Consider the following 21,056-nt stretch of genomic DNA (forward strand, 5'->3'; position numbering starts at 1 on the left):
TCACCGCTCGACCCGGGCGCAGCGCGCAGGCGGTGGCGAAGAGACGCCGAGCGGGCCGAGTGCGGCCGAGCAAAGCCGGAGCCGGAGCGGGGCCGCAGGAGCCGGGCTGGGTCCGGACGGGCCGAGATGCCCTATAAACTGAAGAAGGAGAAGGTGAGTGTGGCCCTTTTCCTCGTGCCTCCGCCTCGGGGCCTGCGCGGAGCTCTGGGAGAGGCCGAGCCAGGCCCGGGACAGCCCCAGACTGACCCTCCCGTCCGGCCCCCGCAGGACTCCCGGGGCCAGCCCTCCACCCGCGCTGCTGGCCGCACCCCCAGCCTGTGCCGCAGCTGGGAAGCCTCCCTCACCTTGCCTGGGATGGAGTCCCCCGCGTACACCTCCATCCATTCCTCCCTTCCCCTACCCCCGGCCCTGGGTAACCACCTCCCTCCAGATCTGCCCCACTCCCAGGTCACTCCCCTGCTTTTTCTCCACCAGCCCCCCACTTCCTACCCGTTTACCCGTTTGGGACAGCCCCTTATCTGAGACTGCACCTCCCTCCAGCCCACCTCCCCCCGCCCCCCATTGCGCGCAGCCCCTTCTCTCCTTACATGCCTGGGCCTGGGCCTGGGCCGGCCTTCTCCACCGTCCCCTACAGCCCCTTCTCCCTCCCCGCGAAGCTCCTTGACCTAGAACTGCTCTGCTTTCTCTCTCCTCCACCAAATCTGGCCTAGGCCCCTCCCTCTAGTTCTTCCTTCACACATAAACTTGTAAGCCAGGACTGAGCCCTTCCTTCTGTTGATGGAACCTCAGAACGCCAATGCTGGAAGGGACCTCTGAGTGCATTCAGTGCAATCCTTAGTGATACAGATGAGGAGACTGAGGCCCCGATAGGGGAAGGGACTTGGCCAAGGTCACACAGCCTGCTTGGAGGCCCAGCTGCAATACGAGGTCTCTTGATTTAAAGGCCTCCTTTGTACCAAAGCCTCCCTATCAGGCATCAACCGACTTGCAGGTTCATCCTAAATCAGTTACCCTTCCTACTCTGAGCAAGCTCCTCCTTTTATTCCTAATCTTAGGATAACCTTTGCATTTTTCCAATTTTGCACCAGTGGTGGATTCCTGCCTTCCTGGGCTACAGTACCCTCAAATCGGGAATCTGACCTTACTATCGGATTAGTTTTCCTTCTTACCCCAAAGGCCAGACAGCCGCCCCTGGACACCCTTGACTTTCTCATGGTGTCTTGATACAGACTGTTTCTTGATGTTGCCTTCTTTACCTTCCTCTTCTACCTCCATACTGCCTTCCCCTGTTCTTCATCCCTGCCTTTCTCTACCTTCTATTTCCTGCTGTTGCTGAGGTCTGACTCAGAGGTGTGGTTCCTTTGAGGTACAGACTCACACAGAGGATGCTAGGATACCAGTTCCAGCCTCCCCCAGCTTCTCTCCTGGGGTTGGCCCCTCGTAGTGGGGGCTGGCTCTGGTCTGGTGCTCTGCTCAGCCACTTTATGACCCCAGAGGTGTCTTGCTTTCATTTGCCCTCCAGTGGGCTGGGTTGTTGGGTTGCCGTCCCTGACCTTATCAGTTCAACTCTTTATCTTGGGACTTTCAGAGATTTGCAGGCAAGTGTGGTTCTGGGTTGTCTCCATAACCTCACAGGGACAGAGGTTCTGAGTGGAGGGCTGGTGATGGTGTACTAGGCACTGAAGCTTCTGGGGTCCTGGGCTTGGCAAGTTGGTGTGCTGCACCCAGGCCCTGTGTCCTTGGGGAGTGGGCCTGCTAAGGTGGTTTGGGCAGTGGAGCTGTGAATGACACACAGCCGCACCCGAGGCTGAGGGGCTCCGTCAAGGAGTGTAGAGAGGTGTGGAATTCAGAGGAAGCTGGTACTGTCCCATCTACAAAAAGCCTTCTACTAGATGATTGAGAAGATTCTTAGACTTGCTAGGACCATAGATATTTGACCATAGTACTTGGCTGGGAAAGAGTATTGATGGAATTGGGGTGCACAGAGCCAGGCATCTTTGATTCCCTTTAAGGTTTAACTTTCTGCTCTTGATTTCCAGTTGCATTTGGCCTCCTTCAGTGGTTAACAAGTCCGGAGGGGGTGGAGGGACAGTGTGACTGAGGTTTGCCTGCATGGGGTGGAAACAGAGAGGAGGGGTGGGCGGGGGATCTTTAGTTTGGGTCCATCCCCTTTCCTCGTTCTTCATCTCTGCTGGGCCCAGTCTTTGTCATCCTTCACGGCCTCCTCCCTGAAGCCTTTCCTGAGCCCTCAGTTAGGAGGGAGCTCTCCCTCCTCCCCTGGGTTTGCAGAACGCTTGATAGGTCCCTTGTGGTCTTTCTGTGTTCCTGTGGACTGGAATTAATTGTGAACAAATCTTTTCTTCCCCTTGAGATAATAACTAAACTCCATTTTGGCTGGCCATTTTCCTTGCACACAGTAGGCACTCAGTAGGTGGGTACCGAGTCAATCCCTCGAGGCGATTTACTTCCCTCCTCTTCCCTCAGCTTCTGATCTGGGAACATACCTCTTAGGTTCCTAGGCCGTGTGCCCCTGCTCCTTTCTACCTTCTTGCTTTTGATAATAGTCATACCATTGGCTAACATTGGGATATTCAGGTGCTGCATGGACACTGCTACAGGGGATTAGATAATTTGATTGCTGTCACTTAAAAGCTGAGGACTGAGGCTCAGAGAGCCTGGTTCACCTGCCTACGATTATGGAGCTAGTAAGAGTTGGGCCCGAAACAGAGTGTGGGGTCCGAACCACCGTGCGGGCGGCACTTGACGCTGGACTGCTCTAGGGTGCTCTGGGGTGCGCTGGGGTGCTCCGCTGTGTGCACACTCCCCCTGTTCTGCAGGAGCCAGGGAGCAAGGGTGGTGGGCGTGGCTTCCCCATGCCCCCACACTCGCCCACGCAGGCAGGCAGCTGGGATCTCTCTTAGGAGCACTCCCTTATAGGTTTGAGCAGTCGGCTGGTGGAGGGGTGCTAAAAGGAGAAGGAGCTTGCGGTGGAGCAGAGAGATGAAACACATGCAAAGATGGGTCAGCTTTGTCCACGCGGCCCATGTTTGGGGAACATGTGGGCACCTCAGTGACTGGTTCCTGCACCTCCTTGTCCTGTTGCGCCACACCCCATGCTCTGAGCCATATTCCCTGGCCCCTTGGCAAGGGGTCAGTGTGCCCAGCCTGGTCGGTGGGCAGTGGAGAGGGTGCTTAGCCCCAAGGAGGAGCGCCCTGTGACACGTAGAGCTGCTCCACACCTGGGAAGGACTCTCTTCCTCCCTGCCCACTCCTCCAGCCCACACACAGCTCTGTTCTCACAGAAATCCCTGTGCCCCCATAGTCCCTATGACTTAACATTTGTCACCGAAGGGGCTCAGGTGCCTTCGAGTGGCAGAATCTGGGAGCTGGAAGTGACTTCCAAGGTCCTCCGACCGAGTCTTCATTTAGGGCTCCCATCCCTTCTGCCCATGGTTTAGAGGAGTCAGGAATGCTCCTTTGCTGGAGGGCTCTCGGGACCCGGTAGCTTGCATCCCCACGAGGCATTCAGTTTCTGTTCTGCTACTCTAGGAGAAAATTCTTTCTCGTTCGGAACCTCAGCCTGTCTTCCTGCCACTTCATCCCATGGCTCTTGGGCCCCTGGGCCCACATAGAACAAGTCGCAGCTTTAGTTCGCATGCAGCTCTTCATTTATTCGTAAAACCCCCTCTTTGCTCACCCACCACCCGGGACTCCTCCCATTGTTAGCCATCCCAGCCTTGCAGCTGTTGCTCTCAGGACAGGCTTTTGAACCCACTCCCAGTATGGGTTGTATTTCGCCAGAAAAAAACCTAGGATTTGTCGTTGTCCCTCCCAAAGTCTGATGCTCACGAGTGAACCAGATCTTGCCAAACAGTCCCGTGAAGTGCCAAGGACAGGGGCACTTTCCCGCTCTCCCCCTCCCCCATGCCAAGCACTCCACACTCCATCTGTTAATTGGATGGAAGGTCAGAGGGTACAGCCCTGGCACTTGGATGGTTTGTGTTGAGCTTGCAATCAGACCTAAATCCCCAAGTCTTTTTCACATTTTCCCCGTCCTGTCCCTGTGCAGTTGCTTTTTTTGGCCTGAAGCATAGGAAGAGACGCCGGGCAGGCCAGAGCTCTGAGCCAGCGGCCCAGTTCCCGAGGGAGACTTCAGACTAGCGCTCGTCTTTGTGGCAGGTCAGGGTTTTACCCCGGTCCCCGTCTCTGTGCTTGTCCACCGGGGAGTTCTTGGGATGGTTCCTATACCTGATTAGGCCAGTGGCACCCTCTAGTCTGGGTGTGATTTGTAATTTCCCAAAAAAAGGCTTCCAGGTCTTTGCAGATGGCCTTGGGTCGGGGGGAGTGGTGATTCCCTCCCCTCCAGCTTGAGAGCCTAGGCGGCTCCTTCCCGATATAGCCAGAAGCTGGGCTGAGTATCTTGTTCTATGGTGCTTCTCCTTCAAGCCCCTCACCCTGGTTCTTCCTAGATGGAGGCCCTCCCAGGCCCCAACTCCTACACCAGCCATGCAAGGTGACAGAACACTATTTTGCTTAATTATCCTGTCTTCACAGTGTCTTCCTGACCAGATTCCAGACTGTGTGGAGGGACTGACTCTCCCTCTGTGTACCCCCAGCCCTCCTTCCCTGGGCTGGGTACAGGGTACATGCTCCGTGATTCTGATTGATTGATTCGGTTGGGCAGAGGATAATTACAGCACAGACTTAAGGGGTCCAGATGAGGCCACTCTCTCCCCCTTGCACCCGCTGACTACCTCCATCTTCCCCCTTCAGGAGCCCCCCAAGCTTGCCAAAGGCACGGCCAAGCCCAGCAGCTCAAGCAAGGATGGTGGAGGCGAGAGCACGGACGAGGTAATGATCACAGACAGAGCCCTAGTTATGGGGTGGGCACCAGCTCCATGTGCTTGATGCCCAGCGTGTGAGGGATCCCAGGGGGCCGGGAGTTATCCCGGCAGAAGGGACAGGATTTCCGAAGCCTGGGAGGGGCTTGGACAGCCCAGCCAGGTAGCTGCCCTCGGGGAGCCTTCCCCTGTGGCTGGTGTAGAGCAGAGAGAGTCTGCAGGACTTCAGACTCCCCATCAGCTCCCGTGCAAGTCATTTCTCTGTCTACCAACTGTGAGTGATGAGAATTCCTTTCTCCTTAGGCAGCAAGCTAAGGGTATCAGGGGCTGGGGAGAAGGGGAAAAAGTACATGGGTGCTCAGTGGGGGACGAGTGGCTTCAGCAAGGCTCAGGGTAGGGCAGGGGGGTGGGGAGAGGCTGGTGTCCCCACACTGCAGACAGGGCTGGGCCCACTGCCCTTGGTTCTGATTGTAGAGGAGCTGCTAAAGGATTGTCATGAGCAGAGGTCAGCACAGCTTGGCAATCTAGGGCCGTAAAGCTATAAATGGCAGGCCGAAAGAGCACTGCAGGGTGGAGAGACTTAAGTCCAGAGTATGTCCAGGAAAGTTCAGGAGTGTGCTCAGTGAGATGCTCAAGATGGTGGCCAGGCCCGGGGACACGTTGAGCAAGCACCTGTGTTACTCAGAAATTGGTGATCCTTGCTTTCTCTGCTTCTTCTGTCCTGTTCTGAACTGTTCAGAGGGATGGAGGACAACAGGAAATAGCTCTCCAGTTATGGGCACACCTTGTGGGTTTTTTGGGAAGAAGACATCGATTAACAAGTGTTTGGGTTAACCCTGGTTTTAGCTTTTTCTGGGTACTTCTGGTCCCTGTCACCTCTAAAGAGATCCAAGCACTTTTTACGCCTCTGACCGTCGTTTTAGGCCTCACTTAAGTCATCAGAAGAAGCAGGGTAGGTTTTCCCCATTTTACAAACAAGGGAGGTGGGGACCACAAAATATGAACTCGTCCTTCCTCTGCACTTATGCAGTAATCTGAGCGTGTCTCTAGGAAAGGCCTTATCACTTGGTGTTGTAACTGTTTGTTCAACATGTGTTTCTCTCCACCAGACTGTGGACTCTGAGGGGAGGAGCTGGGCGTGCTGGAGCTGGTGCATTGCTTTTTCCACGTACCTCTATGCTCATGCATTGGTTCTTTTTTTGGAGGTTGGGGGTGTTTTTATTTATATTTATTAACTTTTTTTTAAAGTAACCTCTAGAGATGCCTGGGTGGCTCAGTCAGTAAAGCATCTGCCTTTGGCTCATGTCATGATCTCAGGGTCCTGGGATTGAGTCCGACATCGGGCTCCTTGCTCAGCAGGGTGCCTGCTTCTTCCTCTGCCTGCCACTCCCTCTGCATGTGCACGCCCGCCTGCTCTCTCTCTCTCTCTCTGTCAAATAAATAAATAAAATCTTTAAAAAAAAGAAAAAAGAAAAAGAAGAAGTAATCTCTACACCTAATGTGGGGCTTGAACTCACGACCTCGAGATCAGGCATCACATGCTTCTACTGACTGACCCAGCCAGGTGTCCTCATGCACTTGGTTCTTAATAAATAATCAGTCAGCGCTCCTGGGCAACACTCCTCTGGGCTCAGTCTCCCCTTTAGGAATGGTGACATCTGTGGGACCCACAGGGAAGGTGGCTGGGAACTGGCAACCGACATTCAAAGCAGCAAGGGGGACTTAGAGACAGGATTTAAAGGGACAGAAAGGAATAGTTAGAGGGCCGTTCTCATCTCTTGTCTAACTAACTCCCACTTGTTTGGTTACTAGGTAGACTGGATGTCTTGTCCTATCCTCCCTATCCCTCCCCGCCAGGACTTGGTCGGGGCAGCGATGAACCACAGCTGTAGTTAAACAATTTGATGTAAATTCGTTGTTCATCAGTTTGAACCCTTGTGTCAGCAGTGAGCTCTGTGAGGCTCCCCTCCCATGCCGAAGGGCCTGGCACAGCAGAAGTACCAGTATTTGAATGCATTAGTGACCAATAAGCAAACCAGTCAACTTCAGAAAAGTGCTGGAGGTGACCTTAGAGTCTAACCGTCTCCTTTCATAGGTAGGAAAATGAAAGCTCAAACAGGCTAAGAAAGATGCTGAGACCAACTGTGGGGATTTCTCTCCACTGCCTTTCTGGAAACATGGGTTAAAGGCAGTGGGTCGATACGAGCGAGGCCTTTTTGAAAGAGGAGAGTGCTGAGTTCGCCTTGGGCTCTGTTCTGTGAAACGTTGCCCAGGGCTCCCCTTTAGGAGGCAGCGGCGGGAACTGCATGATTTTCCAGGACAACCCCGTGGAGCCCCGGGCAGAGGGATGGTGGAAAAGTTGGGGGCCAGGCTACCAGGCTCAGGTCCTCCAAAGCCGTTTGGCACAGTCCTTCCCTTGCTTTTTCTAGTGCAGAGTTTGGGGCTCTTTTACCCTGGGTCATGCATTTGCTGGAGCCTTTTCAATTGATCCTAATAATGATAGCAGCCACCATTTATTTTATTGAGCAGTTACTTATGTGTCAGGGTCCCAGGGCAGCCATGACACATGCCCATAGACGAGGTGGCTTAAAATAACAGAGACTGGGGTGCCTGGGTGGTTCAGTGGGTTAAGCCTCTGCCTTTGGCTCAGGTTACGATCCCAGGGTTCTGGGATCGAGCCCTGCATCGGGCTCTCCGCTCGGCGGGGAGCCTGCTTCCCCAACTCTCTCTCTGCCTGCCTCTCTGCCTACTTGTGATCTCTGTCTGTTAAATAAATAAATAAAATCTTAAAAAAAAATGACAGAGATTGATCCTCTCATGGTTCTGGAGGCCAGAAATCTGAAATTGACATGTCAGCAGGCCGTGTCCCTCTGAGGTTCCAGGGAAGAGTCTGTCCCATGCCTCTTTCCCTAGCTTCTGGTGGTTTTCAACAATCCTTGGTGTTCCTTGGCTTATGGATAGATCATTCCAGTCTCCTCCTCAGTCTTCACATAGGGTTCTTCCCTGTTTTTCTATGTCTCTCTGTTCACCTTTCCTTCTTCTTCTTCTTCTTTTTTTTTTTTTTTAAGATTTATTTATTCATTTGTGAGGGCGAGAACATGCAGTCAGGGGGAGTGGCAGAGGGAGAGGGAGATGAGCAGACTCGCCTCTGAACGGGAAGTCCAACGCCAGGCTTGATCCCAGGACCCTGAGAGCATGACCTGAGCCGAAATCAAGAGTTGGAGGCTCAACCGATTGAGCCACCCAGGCGCCCCTGCATTGCCCTCTTCTTATGAGGACACTAGCCGTATGGGATTTAAGGCCCACCCCAACTTGATTATGTCTGTGAAGACCCTGTTTCCAAATAAGGTCGTGTTCACAGGTGTTGGGTTGACTTGAATTTGAGGACACACACTGTTCAATTTCCCAGGCTCTGTCCTCAGACCTTTGCTTGCATTTAATCTTTTAATCTCATTTAATCTAGACAACACTCCCCTGAGGTCGTTCCATTATCGTCATCATCCCATTTCACAGATGGAACTGAGGCTTAGTGAGGTTAAATAGTTTCTACTCAGCCAGTAAACAGTTGAGCCAGAATGCACCTAGTGTGGTGTGGCCCAGGCCCAATTCTCCCGGGTTCTTACTGACATGACACGCTGGCTCTGAGGTTACTGAAGAGTCTTAGAGCGGAAAGGAGCTTGAGAGATGGGGTCAGGCTCCCTTTTGACCCAATGCTGCAGGCAGCAGTCCTTCCTGGTCTGTCTATGGAGAGAACAGCTCACTGCCCTGGACCCTTTTATATCCTCTGCCCCGTCCTGAGTTCTGGGAGCGGGGACAGAGGGAGGAAGACACTATCCCAATCTCACCCACTTCAGCCTGTCCTCCCAGTAGCTAGAGTTGTTACCCTAAAAACATTTTTTTGTCTTATCAGTCCTGAATTTAAAAGGCTCTGTTGGGGCGCCTGCGTGGTTCCATCGGTTAAATGTCTGCCTTAGGCTCAGGTCATGGTCCCAGGACCCTGGAGTTGAGTCCTGAATCAGGCTCCCTGCTTAGCAGGGAGCCTGCTTCTCCCTCTCCCTCTGCTGCCGCTCCCCCTGCTTGTGCACATGCACTCTCTGTCAAATAAATAAATAAAATCTTTAAAAAAAAAAAAAAAAGCTCTGTTGGCATCTCACTGCTTGCAGGTTACAGTTCAGACTCACACTCTGGACTCCTGTGAGCTGGCCCCACCCCATTCTTCCAGCTCCCCTCCTGGTTTCTCAGCCCCACTGGACTTCCCATCCTCCAATACAAGCCCCTTTATGACTCTGGGCCCTTACTGATGAGATTCCGCTGGTGTGGACAACTTTATCTTCCTGTGCTGTTTCTTTGCCTGCTGAACTCATGTGTGTCCTTTGAGAGCCAAGTCAGAAGTCACTCCTGCAGGAGTGCCTTCGCTAATTGTTCAGCCAGAGCCTGTGTTCCCAGATCCGTGGTGGCCCTTTCTGCTTTTTCATTCCCCTGAGAGCTGCCGGCGTGTTGGTCTCGCCCACTGGACTGTGAGCTCTCTGAGGACAGGGGCCACCTTTTAATCTCTAAGGCTTAGCATGACTTTAGTCAATAAATGAAGGGAGAAAATAATGAAGCGCAGCTAGATAGAGCTCTGGAGAGGAGAGAATGCCCCTGCGGTCTTGGGGCTTTTACACGAAAATGATCTTTATTTGACTAGTTAATTCATTAAGCAAAAGCAATGATGTTAATCTTTGTGTTTTTCTTTCTTTCTTTCTTTTTTTTTTTGAAGATTTTATTTACTTATTTGACAGAGAGAGGGAGAAGCAGACTTCCTGTGGAGCAGGGAGCCCGAACTGGGGCTTAATCCCAGAACCCTGGGATCATGACCTGAGCAGAAGGCAGACGCTTAACAATGACTGAGCCACCCAGACGCCCCATGCCATAATACTTTCTGTAGTGCTTAATTTGTATTTCTGTCTCCTGCTTCAGGTTTAAATATTTGGGTTTGGTTATTAATGGTAGCTGTGTTAGGATCAGTTTGGACTAGGACTGGTTCAGAGTGGGCAAGTTTAGTTGCAGTCTCTTATTAAAAGTGAGCTTGGTGCCTAAATTTGAAGTCCCACTTGACTGCTGGAGGCCTGAATCTGGGAATGCTTCTTGGAGGTGGGAGGAGAGGGAGCTCAGGCAGAGGAGCTGGCCATGACAGAGTCTCAGAAGTGGGACCAGGCAGAACCAGTAAGGGGTGGGGAGCGGGTTGGCTGGCTTGCCTCTGGTCAGTGTCCCCCCATGCTGGGAGGGTTGCAGAAGGTTCTCCAGGGGACTCACCTGCTTCCCACCTCCAGCCCGGGTCAGTAGAGGAGTCAAAAGCTGAAGCTTTGGGGCACCTGGGTGTCTCAGCCAGTTAGGTGTCTGACTCCTGATTTGGCTCAGGGCGTGATCTCAGGGTCATGGGATCGAGCCCCACCTCAGGCTCTGAGCTCAGCACAGAGTCTGCTTGTCCCTGTCCCTCTGCTTCTCCCCCTCTAGTGTGCGCGCTCTCTCTCTCTCTCTCTCTCTCTCAAATAAATAAAATCTTAAAAAAAACAAACTGAAGCTTTTATTAGGCGCCTGGCTGGCTCCGTCAGCAGAGCCTGCTGCTCTTAATCTTGGGGTTGTAAGTTCAAGCTCCATGGTTGGGTATAGAGATTACTAAAAAATAAAGTCTTTAGAAAACATGTTTTTAAAAAAAGGCTGAAGCTTTTAGGAGAAAGAGTTGAACATGAAGTGGGTCGCTGGCACAGCCCCATACATCCCTTCTGACAAGCATGTTTCCCAGGGAAGAGTGAAGAGACTAGGGAATGCCTCACTGGCGCTTGGCAGCCCGGCGCTGCTGGCTGGACCAGCTGTCTGTCAGATGCTTCTTGTGTCTGGGGCCTGGGAGCCAAGGGTCCTTATAAAACTAGGGTGGCCCGGTGGGATGGGCTATGGAGGGGCAGGCTGAGCTCAGCCGCTCTCCGGCCTCCCCCACCTTCAGTGATGCAATCCTAGTAGGGAAGAGACCTTGGGCATCAACCTGTTTTTTTTAAACTTTGATTTTTAGCCATGGAGCCCTCTGTTCTCTTAACCTTACTTGGAGATTAGTTCATTTCTCTGTTAACAGAGAAAATTGAGGCTTTGCTTCTCCCTTTCTGGGTCCAGAGCCTCCTTTCCCTGGACCTCTCCTCTGTGTGAGGCTTATGGAGGAGCAGGAGGTCTGTCTTAATCTGGGAGGACAGAGAGAGATATGTTCTTCCTTAGAATTTTGTTCTTCTGAGCCCTTGGCCCTGGTATCACTAATGTTCTTCCCTCCTCCTCTGCTCCTGACACCGTGCAGTGTTATGTTCTGATAGGTCCCAACTTGGGACAGGAAAGGCCTGGGCTTGGCCCCCTGTCAGTCAACCGTCCAGACCTTCATGGAATGACTGTTAGGTGCCAGTGCTGAGGGGACCCAGAGGAGTGCAAACCAGGGTCCTGGCTTTCAGGGAACTTACCTAGTTGGACATGTGAACAGACCAAGCAAGAGACATCACCGGGGATGATCCCAGAACCAGTGAAACAGACAAGTAGTGTTAAGAGGTCAAGGGCGGGGACTGAACACTGCAAGGTTGAAGTTGAGAAGGTTTTTTGGAAGAGGGTGGGACTTAAATGTGTCTTGAAAGATGAAATGCTTTCTTGGGTGCCCCCATGGTATTTATTTTTTTTAGAGAGGGAGAGAAAAGGCAGGGAGGGGCAGAGGGAGAGGGAGAGAGAGAATCTTAAGCAGGTTCCAAGCCCAGCATGGAGCCCAACACAGGGCTCAGTCTCACAACCCTGAGATCATGAGCTGAAATCAAGAGTCAGATGCTTAACTGACTGAACCACCCAGGTGCGCTTGATTTCCCCCATTTTAGACCAGGGAAGACAGTGGACCCATAGGAACTTTTGAGGTGTGCTAGTTTGAGGAATTTCCAGGTTGCGTTCCTAAAATCCAGGGATGGGAAATAATTAATTGTGATAATAGTAGAAGACACTTCTTATAAAAACTGTGAGTTGTATAATGTTCCCTTAAATCCTTATTACAACCTTATGAGGTAGGTACTATTGTCATCCCCACTTTACAGACAAGGAGACTGAGGCAGGCAGACTGTATGACTTTCTGGAGGTTACTGGGCTAATAAATGACAGAGCAGGAGTCAAACCCAGGCAGTCTTAGCATGAGTCTGTATTCTCGACCACTAAGCTCCACAGATAATGGTTTGGTTGTTCCTACAACAGGGAAATTAAGGCCAGAAGCAGGGACGGGTCTGACGCACACCAGGCTCTGGTCTCCCACCCTTCTGCCTCTCTCCCCTATCCCTCACCGAGGTATGAACCATCTGCCATATACCAGAAGAGAGACCCCAGATGCCAGGGTGCCTTGCACAATCTGCCCCAAATCACGCTGGCCGCACGCTGGTCTCAGCAGAAGACAAGTATGGCAGCTGCTCTTGCCCCACTTCCTTGCACTCCCCTCGTCAGGTTAGTGTCTGGAGCGGTCGTTTCAGGTGGAGGAGAAGGCCAGATGGCCAAAAAGGTAATGAGCTACCCTGGACCCACAGGCCTGCCCCAGGCTGGATCCAGTGCGTCTCTCTTCTCCTCTGATCCCCAGATAGGTCACGAGCTTGACATAATTGTTTCTATAAAAAAATTCAGAGCCTGCAAAGCATAGCATTTCTGTCCTCCTCCCCTTCCCCCTACCCCAGAGGATTTCGCATTCTCCCATTCCTGTGGTAGGAAGTCAGAGTTTGGGGAGGAGACTGGAGGGCCGGTGGGGATGGCAGGTATGAGGATAGAAGGTCAGCTTCTCCTGTGGGCACCCAGCTGGGCATGGCCTCAGTCCTCTAGTCCTGCTGCAGTCTCTGGGGGCAAGTTGTCCTGTGGCTTCGCCTCTGCCCTCTCCCCGCAGGTGGTTACCTGGCAGGACCTGGGGGCGGACAGCCACACACCTGTGTGGAGCCGTCTGAAGATGGGCTTTGTGGGGCTCCCACACCTGCGTCTGGGAGGAAGTAGAGAGACAGCTTTAAAAAATCAGCAGTTTTTCTCCAATTATATAAAAGGGTCAGCTGGCAGAACATTTAGAAAAGACGAAAAAGTCCTGTATCATTGTGCTACAACAGGAGATAGTCATGAACACCGTGGTGGACTTGCGCTTGTTTTTTCTTTCTGCACTGGGTGTTCGTTTTGTGCATGTGGTACAATGTGGGTGAACTCATTCGGCTTGTACAGTTTTGCATTATCCTTATTTACCTTAGCATAGGAAGCAATTTTCTGTCATTACATAGTTTTCAGCTTCTTTTTATCTTAAAATTTTTATCAACATGACAACGTGTACATTGTCAGGAAAGTCAGGTAGTACCCTCGGCCTTGTAATGAACAGAGCAGTGCCTGCCTAGCCCCCCCCGCTCTCCTGTTGCTCTCTGGAGACCCCTTTCAACTCCCCTTTCCTTGGAAATTGACTTCTGTGCTTCCAAATAAGATTCTTTTACAGCTTTTTGTTCTTTAATTTTTCTTTTCTTTCTTTCTTTCTTTTTTTTTTTTTTAAGATTTTACTTATTTATTTGACAGAGAGAGAGATCACAAGTCAGCAGAGCAGCAGGCAGAGAGAGAGGGGGAAGCAGTCTCCCTGCTGAGCAAGGAGCCTGATACAGGGCTTGATCCCAGGACCCTGAGATCATGACCTGAGCTGAAGGCAGAGGCTTAACCCACCGAGCCACCCAAGTGCCCCTCTTTAATTTTTGAGTGTTAGATATTATCTCTTGACTTTCTACTATGGAAAATTAAGGCCTCAGCATCTTATATCTCCAACACAGACATTTCCCTAGCTCCCAAAATACTTATCACCAATTTTGGGCAAATTACTATGACTATGTAAATGTTTTCCACAGCTGAACCATGTATGATTACATTTAGTACATAGTTTTTATAAACATAATTTTAACTCCATGATTTTCCTTCCATCCATCCATCCATTTATTTATTTGCTTTTATAAAAAGCGCTGTAAAGAAAATACACAAAAGCCTTCTTTTGTATGTAAGATTTTTCTTTTTCTTTTTCTTTTTTTTTTTTTTTTAAAGATTTTATTTATTTATTTGACAGACAGAGATCGCAAGTAGGCAGAGAGGCAGGCAGAGAGAGAGAGAGAGGAGGAAGCAGGCTCTCTGCTGAGCAGAGAGCCCGATGCGGGGCTCGATCCCAGGACCCTGGGATCATGACCCGAGCCGAAGGCAGAGGCTTTAACCCACTGAGCCACCCAGGCGCCCCTCTTTTTTTTTTTTTTTTTTAAAGATTTTGTTATTGTCAGAGAGATAGAGGCTAAGAAGGGGAGCATCAGGCAGAGGGAGAAACAGGCTTCCCACTGAGGAGGGAGCCTGGTGCAGGACTTAATCCCAGGGCCCTGCAATCATGACCTGAACCAAAGACAGATGCTTAACTGACTGAGCCACCCAGGCACCCCTCTTTTTTTTTTTTTTAAGATTTACTTATTTATTTGCGAGAGAGAGTACGCATATGTGCTTGTGGGATGGGGGAGCAGAGGGAGAGAATCTCAAGCAGACTCCCCACTGAGTGCTCCATCCCAGGACCCTGAGACAGTGACCTGAGCCGGAACCAAAAGCCAGACACTCAACCAGCTGAGCCACCCAGGCACCCCTGTAGGATTTTTCTTAAGCTATATTTTTCATAGTTAAAACTACTGAGACATAAGAATAAATTTCTTTGAACTTTTTTATTGGGGGCAGTGTTTCTTTTAACCTTGAACCGAAGAATGTGACTCAGTCAGTGAAGCGATAAAGTACACTAATCTCACATGTGCTGCTTAATGACTTTTCACCTGTGTTTCCGCTAGGACCCACCCCCCAGATCCAGTTAAGAGAGAGAATATTTCCATTATTCAGAATGTTCCTCAGGGCCCTTCTCAGTTAAGCCCACACCCCTGCCAGCCCTCCTCTGGAGAGACAGCCACTTTTCTGCCTTCTGGTACCATCAGTCCATCAATTAGATTTGCCTGTTCGTGAACCAGAATAAGCATTTTGAAGGCTCTTGATGCCCAGGCAGTGGGCATCATTTTGGAAGACATGGCTTCTCGACCCCTCTCTTCTAGGGATAATAGACCTTAGCTATCTCTGATGCTGACTGGAGCTGCTCCAGGGCAGGAGACAGCTGCGTGGCTGCCCAGGCCTGCACAGGCAAAGATGGATGGTGGTGGTGGGGGTGTTGCGGGGGGTGGAATGGGCAGCGGCCCAGGGTGGGAGGCATACCTTGGGAAGCCGACTCCAACCAGCCACTTGTTTGACTAGGCCCAGTCCCAGCCGCAGCCACAGCCGCCGCCCCAGCCCCAGCCCCCATCATCCAACAAGCGTCCCAGCAACAGCACGCCACCCCCGACGCAGCTCAGCAAAATCAAGTACTCTGGAGGGCCCCAGATTGTCAAGAAGGAGCGACGACAAAGCTCATCCCGCTTCAATCTCAGCAAGAACAGGGAGTTGCAGAAGCTTCCTGCCCTGAAAGGTACTTGGAAAAGGTCAAGGGCACTGGTACACCAGGCCTAGGAGGTCCCGGGGGCACTGGCAGATGGAGGCTTTTGGGGTATTTTGGAGGGATGGAAGTTCTAGAGAATATGAGAGGGAGATCCACTGGGACTGGGTTGGGGGGGCAGGTTGGGGTAGGGGAAAACCCTGTAAGGCGAGTAGCACAGGCAGTGAAGGGCTGGGGACGAGAGTGTGACTGTTGCCTCCCCGCCCCCAGATTCGCCCACCCAGGAGCGGGAGGAGCTCTTTATCCAGAAGCTGCGCCAGTGCTGCGTCCTCTTTGACTTTGTGTCAGATCCGCTCAGTGACCTCAAATTCAAGGAGGTGAAGCGGGCAGGACTCAATGAGATGGTGGAGTACATCACCCATAGCCGCGATGTTGTCACTGAGGCCATCTACCCTGAGGCAGTCACCATGGTGGGCACCGGGCAATGGGGCAAGTGGGGAGGGACCGTGGCTGTGGAGAAGCCCGACAGGAGCGCTCACCTGGGTCCTACTGCTCAGTTTTCAGTGAACCTCTTTCGGACGCTGCCACCTTCATCAAATCCCACCGGGGCTGAGTTTGACCCGGAAGAGGATGAGCCCACCCTGGAAGCCGCCTGGCCGCACCTGCAGGTATCGGAGGGAGGGGGCAGTCTGGCCTGGCTACAGGGGATGGGGCTCTCGGGGACCTGCAGCTGGGGGGGATCTCCCAGCCCTTGGGGAACTCCCCCTAAACGGATGCTCATTGCCCCCGACAGCTCGTGTATGAGTTCTTCTTACGTTTCCTTGAGTCTCCTGATTTCCAGCCAAACATAGCAAAGAAGTATATCGACCAGAAGTTTGTCCTTGCTGTGAGTCCCTGAAGTCCCTGTCCTGCCCTCCTTCTAGTCCATGGACTCTAGCCCTGCGCCCCCTCGAGGCAGCCCTGCTCCTTCTCCATCTGTTGAATAGATGGGCTTTCAGCTGGGTCTGGTACAAAGGGACAGGTGGTGGTGGGAGGGATAAACAAACCTCTCTGCTCTCGGGAAGCTTCCAGCATAACTGAAGGAAACAAGGAACACTTACCTCTTCCCTGGCAGTGGGGCACGTAAACGTGCGTATCCAGACATTGCCCTGGGGAGAGCTGTGTCTCTGCTTGCCAGAGACTTGTCCCCACGCCCCCCATCCAGAGAATCTCTAGCTGTCCCCTGGCTAGGACCCCTTGTCACCCTAGCCCTCCCTGGCTCCTGCTCACTCAACTGCCTTTCCCCTTGCCGGCTCCCAGCTCTTGGACCTGTTTGACAGTGAGGATCCTCGAGAGCGGGACTTCCTCAAGACCATCTTGCATCGCATCTATGGCAAGTTTTTGGGGCTCCGGGCTTATATCCGTCGGCAGATCAACCACATCTTCTATAGGTGAGGCCAGAAGCCAGGCTTAGGAGCAGAGCAAGCCCTGCTAAGTGGGGGTGGGAGCAGAGAGGTAGGAGGACTCTGCAGAGTGCTGGAGGGACATCAGATTATCAGGAGAGCCTTTCTTTCTTCCCTCAGGTTCATCTATGAGACAGAACATCACAACGGGATTGCTGAGCTCCTAGAGATTCTTGGCAGGTGAGAGGTGGGGTTGGGGGACGCATGCCTATGGAAGGCTGGAGGGATTGGAGCACTGAACTTGACCCGGTCCTTTGGTCCTAACAAGCCTCCCATAACTCCTAGCATCATCAACGGCTTTGCCTTGCCCCTTAAGGAAGAGCACAAGATGTTCCTCATCCGTGTCCTGCTTCCTCTTCACAAGGTCAAGTCCCTGAGTGTCTACCACCCTCAGGTGAGCTGCTTTCCTCCTGATGATTCCTGACTCTGGCAGCAGAGAGAAGAGAGGGAGGGAAAGATATTCCAGCTGGGATGGGGGTGGCAGAAGGAGTGGGTGGGTAATTCCTCTTTACACCTCTTCTTCCATTCTGGGCTCTTGCTTCTGTCCCTGACCTCTCTGAGACCTGGGCCCTGCACCTCACCTCCTTCCTGCTTCAACCTTTTGCAGCTGGCTTACTGCGTGGTACAGTTCCTGGAGAAGGAAAGCAGTCTCACAGAGCCGGTAATTCCCCTTCCCAGCCCCAGGACACCTCTTCTTGTCAGTTCGACTTGCCAGTCTGCCTATCAAGTAATGCCATAAGCAGGGTCTCAGGAGGGAAGTGACCCAAGAGATGACACGCTTTCCTCTCTGAAGGAAGAGTAGAGCCTATATATATGTAGGAAACAGATACCGGTCAGAGAAACGTGAGCAGTTAAGGGGAGGCCACCCAAGCAGTGCCCACCCGGGTCAGGGGAGGGGGCTGGAAGACTTCTGGCAGAGGCAGGCAGGTGTTGAGGGAGAATTTTATCCCTGTGCCCTCCTCACAGGTGATTGTAGGACTTCTCAAGTTCTGGCCCAAGACCCACAGCCCCAAGGAAGTCATGTTCCTGAATGAGCTAGAGGAGATTCTGGATGTCATTGAACCTTCGGAGTTCAGCAAAGTGATGGAACCACTCTTCCGCCAGCTTGCCAAGTGTGTCTCCAGCCCCCATTTCCAGGTGAGACTCTGACCAGCACATCCCCTTCCCCTGCCTCCCAGAAATTGGGGAGGGTTTTAAGCAGAGCTACCCGTGTCCCTGCTGAGTCCCACCTGTCCCCACCAGGTGGCAGAGCGCGCCCTCTATTACTGGAACAATGAGTACATCATGAGCCTGATAAGTGACAATGCTGCCCGAGTCCTCCCCATCATGTTCCCTGCCCTGTACAGGAACTCCAAGAGCCACTGGAACAAGTACGGGGCTGGGGCAGGGCTGGGTGGTGGGGCTCTGGTTTGGGACCCCGTAAGGGTAGGGAAGAACCAAAGAGCCAGCGGGCCTCATCTGGCCACTGAGCAGGGGGGCTGGTGCCCACCACACGCTGATAGGCCCTTGAGGACCTGTCCAAGGAGGGGACAGCTCTGTGAGAGGGCTGTGATACCATACAGCAGAGCAGGGCTTGTGTCCTTTCTATGGCCAGATAGTGGGCGGCTTTGGAGATCTCATGGCGTGCTCTGAGAAGCCCATGTGATCTTTGTAGCCTGTGCTGAATCCCAGCATTGTAGAGGCTTTCCTGCTGAACACAAGTGCACTGTGGTGCCGATACCGTCCACCCTGCTGCGGGGAGACCATTAGTGTAGGCCAGAGGGTAGGAGCGTTGGGAAGAAGGTAGGTCTTGGAGCATGGGGTGAGGTGAAGGACAGACAGGCGGACCGATAGCTATAAAGACCCTGAAATGCCAGTCCAGTCACATGATTTGGCTAGAGAAAGCAGCTTACGCTGCAGAGGTCTCCAAAAACTCTTAGCAGAGACTCCTCCTGGGAGAGAGCAGACTGGGGTCCTGGCACTGCCCTCAACGTTGGTAAGACCTCCTATACCCCATCCTTCTTCCTGGCGGCAGGACAATCCACGGACTGATCTACAACGCCCTGAAGCTGTTTATGGAGATGAACCAGAAGCTGTTTGATGACTGCACGCAACAGTACAAGGCAGAGAAACAGAAGTGAGTGTCTCTCTACCTGGGGGCTTCCATCTTCACCCCTGGGGTCCCTCTGGTTCTCTCTCAAGCCCACTCCCCTCCTCCAATCCTGTCCTTGCTCCCTTAGGGGCCGGTTCCGAATGAAGGAAAGAGAAGAGATGTGGCAAAAGATTGAGGAGCTGGCCCGACTTAATCCCCAGGTGAGGTTTTGCTGCCACTGCCCTGAACTCCAGGGCCCAGTTTGGCCGAGGGAGGGTTGGTTTGAGGAGGAACACGAAGCAGACAGGTCCACCAACTTCTGCAGTGGCTCTCACCACCTGCCCTTGCCTCTCCTTTCCTTACTCAGTATCCCATGTTTCGAGCACCTCCACCACTGCCTCCTGTGTACTCGATGGAGACAGAGACCCCCACGGCAGAGGACATCCAGCTTCTGAAGAGGACAGTAGAGACAGAGGCCGTGCAGGTGGGAAAGCACAGAGGGAGTGGGGAGCAGAAATAAAGGCTCTGGAAGGGAGAGGAGATGGGAGCAGCAGAGCCCAGGAGTAAGGGGAGGAAACCACAGAATCTGTTGGGAATTGACCAGCATCCCTCACCATCTCGGTACCCACATGCAGATGCTCAAGGACATCAAGAAGGAGAAGGTGCTGCTTCGGCGGAAGTCAGAGCTGCCCCAGGACGTGTACACCATCAAGGCGCTGGAGGCACACAAGCGGGCGGAAGAATTCCTAACTGCCAGCCAGGAGGCTCTCTGACCCCCTCACCATCCTTCCGCAGGGCCACAGCCCACTCAGCCTTGGGACGCTGCCCTAGCCCTTCACCCTCTGCTCCCCACTGGCTGACTTGGGGCAAGGCAGTGCCTCTCTAGCTACTCTAGGGAGGGGATGCAGCACTTGAAGCGGGGATCCTTACACAGTGGTCCCTCTTCTCCCCCAGATGTGTTCATGCCTCCCTGTGGCTAATACAGACAGGCTGAGCACTGAGATCCTCAGCGCTCAGACAACTTGGGGATGCCTGTCCCCCTCCCGCTCCTAACCCCACAGCTACCTGAGGTTGCTCTGAGAAATACACACAGGAATACATAACTCTCCTCTCCCCTTCCCTTCATCCTCTTTTGAACTCCAGGTGTCTTTCCTTCGCTCCCTCCCCTGAAGCACATAGGGAGCAGCAGGAGATTACTCTCACCAAAGTTAGGTCAGGCCCCATTGGCCCCTGGAGTAGCTGGAGGGGAGCCAACCCCCAACAGGCACAAATAGGCCCCCAGTCCCAGCAGTGTGCAGGCTGATGGGGCTGAATTATTTTCTTTAACCCCCTGCCTGACCAAGACCACATGGGAGGTCAAAAGGAGAAAAGCATAGGCTATGGACCACAGGTGATGAATATAGGGCCCAGACGGACCAAGAGAAGGGGGTGAACAAACACCCTACCCTGTGCCCCCTCTTTGATGAGCAGCAGCCCTGGGATCACAGACATGGAAGGGACCACCCTGGGGCTGACTGCTTTCCCTGGCTGTCGGCTCCCAAAGCCAGGAGGCAGCAGGGCACAGTGCCCTGAGCATGGCTCCCTCAGCATCTGTTTATTTCCTGGTTGGTGCTGATGTTGGGCAGGCCCCCACTTGTCCCTGCTGGACACCTTGGAGGGGTGAGGGGCTGAGGAGGGCCAGACCCAGGTCCCAGGGGCACAGGCAGTGCAGCTTTTGGCTGTGTACATAGGGTGCTTTATTCTCCACAGAGTGATACATGCTAAGATGGGTTGGGCTTGGGCCAATGTCCCCATATGTACAGAACTGAATAAAGTGGGTCTCTGAGAAGAAGTCTGATTTGCCTTGATGTGGAAAGGGAGATGGGAAAGATGGAGATGGACGTTACAACCAGGGATGTGTTCAGTCCTGTGCTGGTTCTGGCCTGGAATGCAGGGGGATAAGGCAGCTCTCAGGCTAGTCACTTCCAGGCTGGGGCCCCCTGCCGGGCTTGGAGGGCCTTCTGTACCACATCTTCCCACTGGGCATCTGATATCTCCCGAGCCCAGGCCGGAACCCCTGGCGCAGGCAGGCTTACTCCAGCCATCGTCCTTTTCACCAGCTCCACATGTTCTGAAATCACAGACAGAACAGTCAGGGGATAGAAACTATGGGACCAGCTCTGCTCCCCATTCCTTGAATTAACCCATAACCCTTGGGCTCGGAGGGCAACCAAATCTATCTT

General features: G+C 52.8%; 2 protein-coding genes across 6 annotated transcripts in view; one reads left to right on the top strand and one right to left on the bottom strand.

Moving 5' to 3' along the window:
* PPP2R5D (protein phosphatase 2 regulatory subunit B'delta) lies at positions 1 to 20,663 on the top strand. Its single transcript, XM_080806700.1, has 16 exons — positions 1 to 153; positions 4,774 to 4,851; positions 15,144 to 15,354; positions 15,592 to 15,791; positions 15,879 to 15,989; positions 16,115 to 16,207; positions 16,621 to 16,751; positions 16,884 to 16,943; positions 17,049 to 17,157; positions 17,371 to 17,424; positions 17,730 to 17,900; positions 18,006 to 18,133; positions 18,778 to 18,879; positions 18,983 to 19,055; positions 19,202 to 19,318; positions 19,470 to 20,663. The coding sequence occupies exons 1-16, from the start codon at positions 127 to 129 to the stop codon at positions 19,605 to 19,607; spliced, it is 1,803 nt and encodes a 600-aa protein (XP_080662826.1). The 5' UTR covers positions 1 to 126; the 3' UTR covers positions 19,608 to 20,663.
* Positions 20,542 to 21,056, bottom strand: part of MEA1 (male-enhanced antigen 1) — a 3,955-nt gene continuing 3,440 nt past the window's right edge. For 4 of the 5 annotated variants that reach the window (XM_080806704.1, XM_080806705.1, XM_080806707.1 and 1 more), the window contains exon 4: positions 20,551 to 20,944. In XM_080806704.1, coding sequence (XP_080662830.1) covers positions 20,793 to 20,944 — 152 coding nt within the window. In that variant the 3' untranslated portion in view covers positions 20,551 to 20,792. Of the gene's footprint in view, positions 20,945 to 21,056 lie in introns of all 5 variants that reach the window. The other variant, XM_080806706.1, reaches the window with a different exon arrangement.

This window comes from Martes martes, assembly GCF_963455335.1.
Source record: "Martes martes genome assembly, chromosome: 6".
NCBI lineage: Eukaryota > Metazoa > Chordata > Mammalia > Carnivora > Mustelidae > Martes > Martes martes.

Excerpts from the sequence above, each read along its gene's own strand:
- PPP2R5D (XM_080806700.1), top strand. The coding sequence starts at position 127 with ATGCCCTATAAACTGAAGAAGGAGAAG. Across the intron at positions 15,792-15,878 it reads ACCCTGAGGCAGTCACCATG|TTTTCAGTGAACCTCTTTCG; the intron begins GTGGGCACCGGG and ends CCTACTGCTCAG. Across the intron at positions 18,880-18,982 it reads TACAAGGCAGAGAAACAGAA|GGGCCGGTTCCGAATGAAGG; the intron begins GTGAGTGTCTCT and ends TTGCTCCCTTAG.